The sequence below is a fragment of the Penaeus monodon genome, chromosome 23 (assembly GCF_015228065.2).
Source record: "Penaeus monodon isolate SGIC_2016 chromosome 23, NSTDA_Pmon_1, whole genome shotgun sequence".
Taxonomy (NCBI): domain Eukaryota; kingdom Metazoa; phylum Arthropoda; class Malacostraca; order Decapoda; family Penaeidae; genus Penaeus; species Penaeus monodon.
This window is the reverse complement of record NC_051408.1, coordinates 1173462-1174929: the sequence shown is the minus strand read 5'-3', so window position 1 is coordinate 1174929 and position 1468 is coordinate 1173462. Positions and strand designations below refer to the sequence as shown.

At 34.3% G+C, this 1468-nt stretch overlaps 1 protein-coding gene across 1 annotated transcript in view; it reads left to right on the top strand.

Moving 5' to 3' along the window:
• The window catches only part of LOC119587702 (transcription elongation factor SPT6-like), a gene marked incomplete at its 5' end in the record, with an annotated part of 9377 nt that continues 7909 nt past the window's right edge, over positions 1-1468 (top strand). Inside the window, 1 exon segment of the mRNA XM_037936380.1 lies at positions 1-46. Coding sequence (XP_037792308.1) covers positions 1-46 — 46 coding nt within the window.

Genomic DNA, 1468 nt, shown 5'->3' with positions numbered 1-1468 from the left:
CGTTCAGGGACAGATCAGGAGAGAAATCTTCGAGGGATCGGGTGATGTGAGTAAAGCTTACGGCTGCCCTCATGGAGTCCTATTGTGCACTATTTATTCATCCCATTTATTCATCTTCTTTATTCATCCTTAACCCTTTATTCATCCCATTTGTTTCTCCATTGGCATTTTCCTTGTGCTGTGTCCCTCAGGTGAGAAGATTTAACCCTTTGGTGTGTGAAAAAAATACATACTCAAACTGCAAGGAATTGCATTTCCATTCACTTGTGGTGCTTAAAGTATATAAAGATACAAACCACATAGAAAGAAAAGCAAAAACAAAAATAAACAAGATTTCCTATTGTTTTTTTAGTAATGTGATTTTTACCCGCTTAATTGTCAGTTATTTTTGGCCATCATTCTAAGGGAATTTGTTTGCAACTTTTCAGTGAATAGGTGTTTCCTTTTCCAAATGGGTAGTTTTTGAAATAGAGCTAGATGGGTGTATAGATTATATTTACCACAATTTTTAGGTGTATGGGATAACATGTTGTATACGTGATTTTCTTTACATATCTTTAATTTCCCCTTGTAGGTTCTAGAAGAGAATGGAAGTGCTGACAGTTAGTGCAAAACTGCTGTAGTTTACATGTTTTGATATATGGTATGCATGTGATCTCCTGTTATCCTCAAGATATTGAAAAGAAAAACTACCATGTGTATGTACTTTATTAAGCTCTCCATTCCATCAGTATTTTTGCTGAAGAAAGGGACTATGGAATTAGCCACTGTTGCTTTAATTCCCTTACTTTCTGAGCAGATAGCAAAGAAGTTTGTAAAGCGGTAAACTCTGCTGCAACACAAGAGAAGTGTGAAATTGCTGCTTCTGACTGTTAATTGTGGATAAAGTAATAATTACCAGATTTTCATTTATCATGTTCATCTTAATCATTCCAATAATGTGAGGGAACAAAATACATCTAGACTTAACTTCTGTTTAGTATTTAAGTGTAATGTAAGATAGCTTTAAATAGGTTTGCAGTTTTGAAATAATTTTAATAATTATTCAAGTCAATATGAGAGGCAATATTTTTTGGTGGTCTCATGAATTAATTGGAAAAACATGATTTAAACAAAATCAGAATGTAAAATTGCTTATTAGCTGAATTCAGATCTCCTGTTTGATATTAATTTCACATTAGAAGTATTCAAGTAGTCTGTACAACCTATTGCAACATGACTATGATGTTAAAAAACATTGCTATGCTGCCTGGCCCTCCTTGCCTGTGGGTGTTCTGCGGAGGCCATTTTGTTGTTAATGTCAGAATTTTGAAATAGACATTTTTACCATAAATGTTAAACAGATTTTCAGGAGAGCGTAATTAGTGTTTTATGGCTTCATACTCCATATGCATTGCTTTTATTTTTTGTTTTCCCACACCCTGCCGTCTTAGGAGGATGCAGTAAGTGGTCCTGGTTCATATGTACA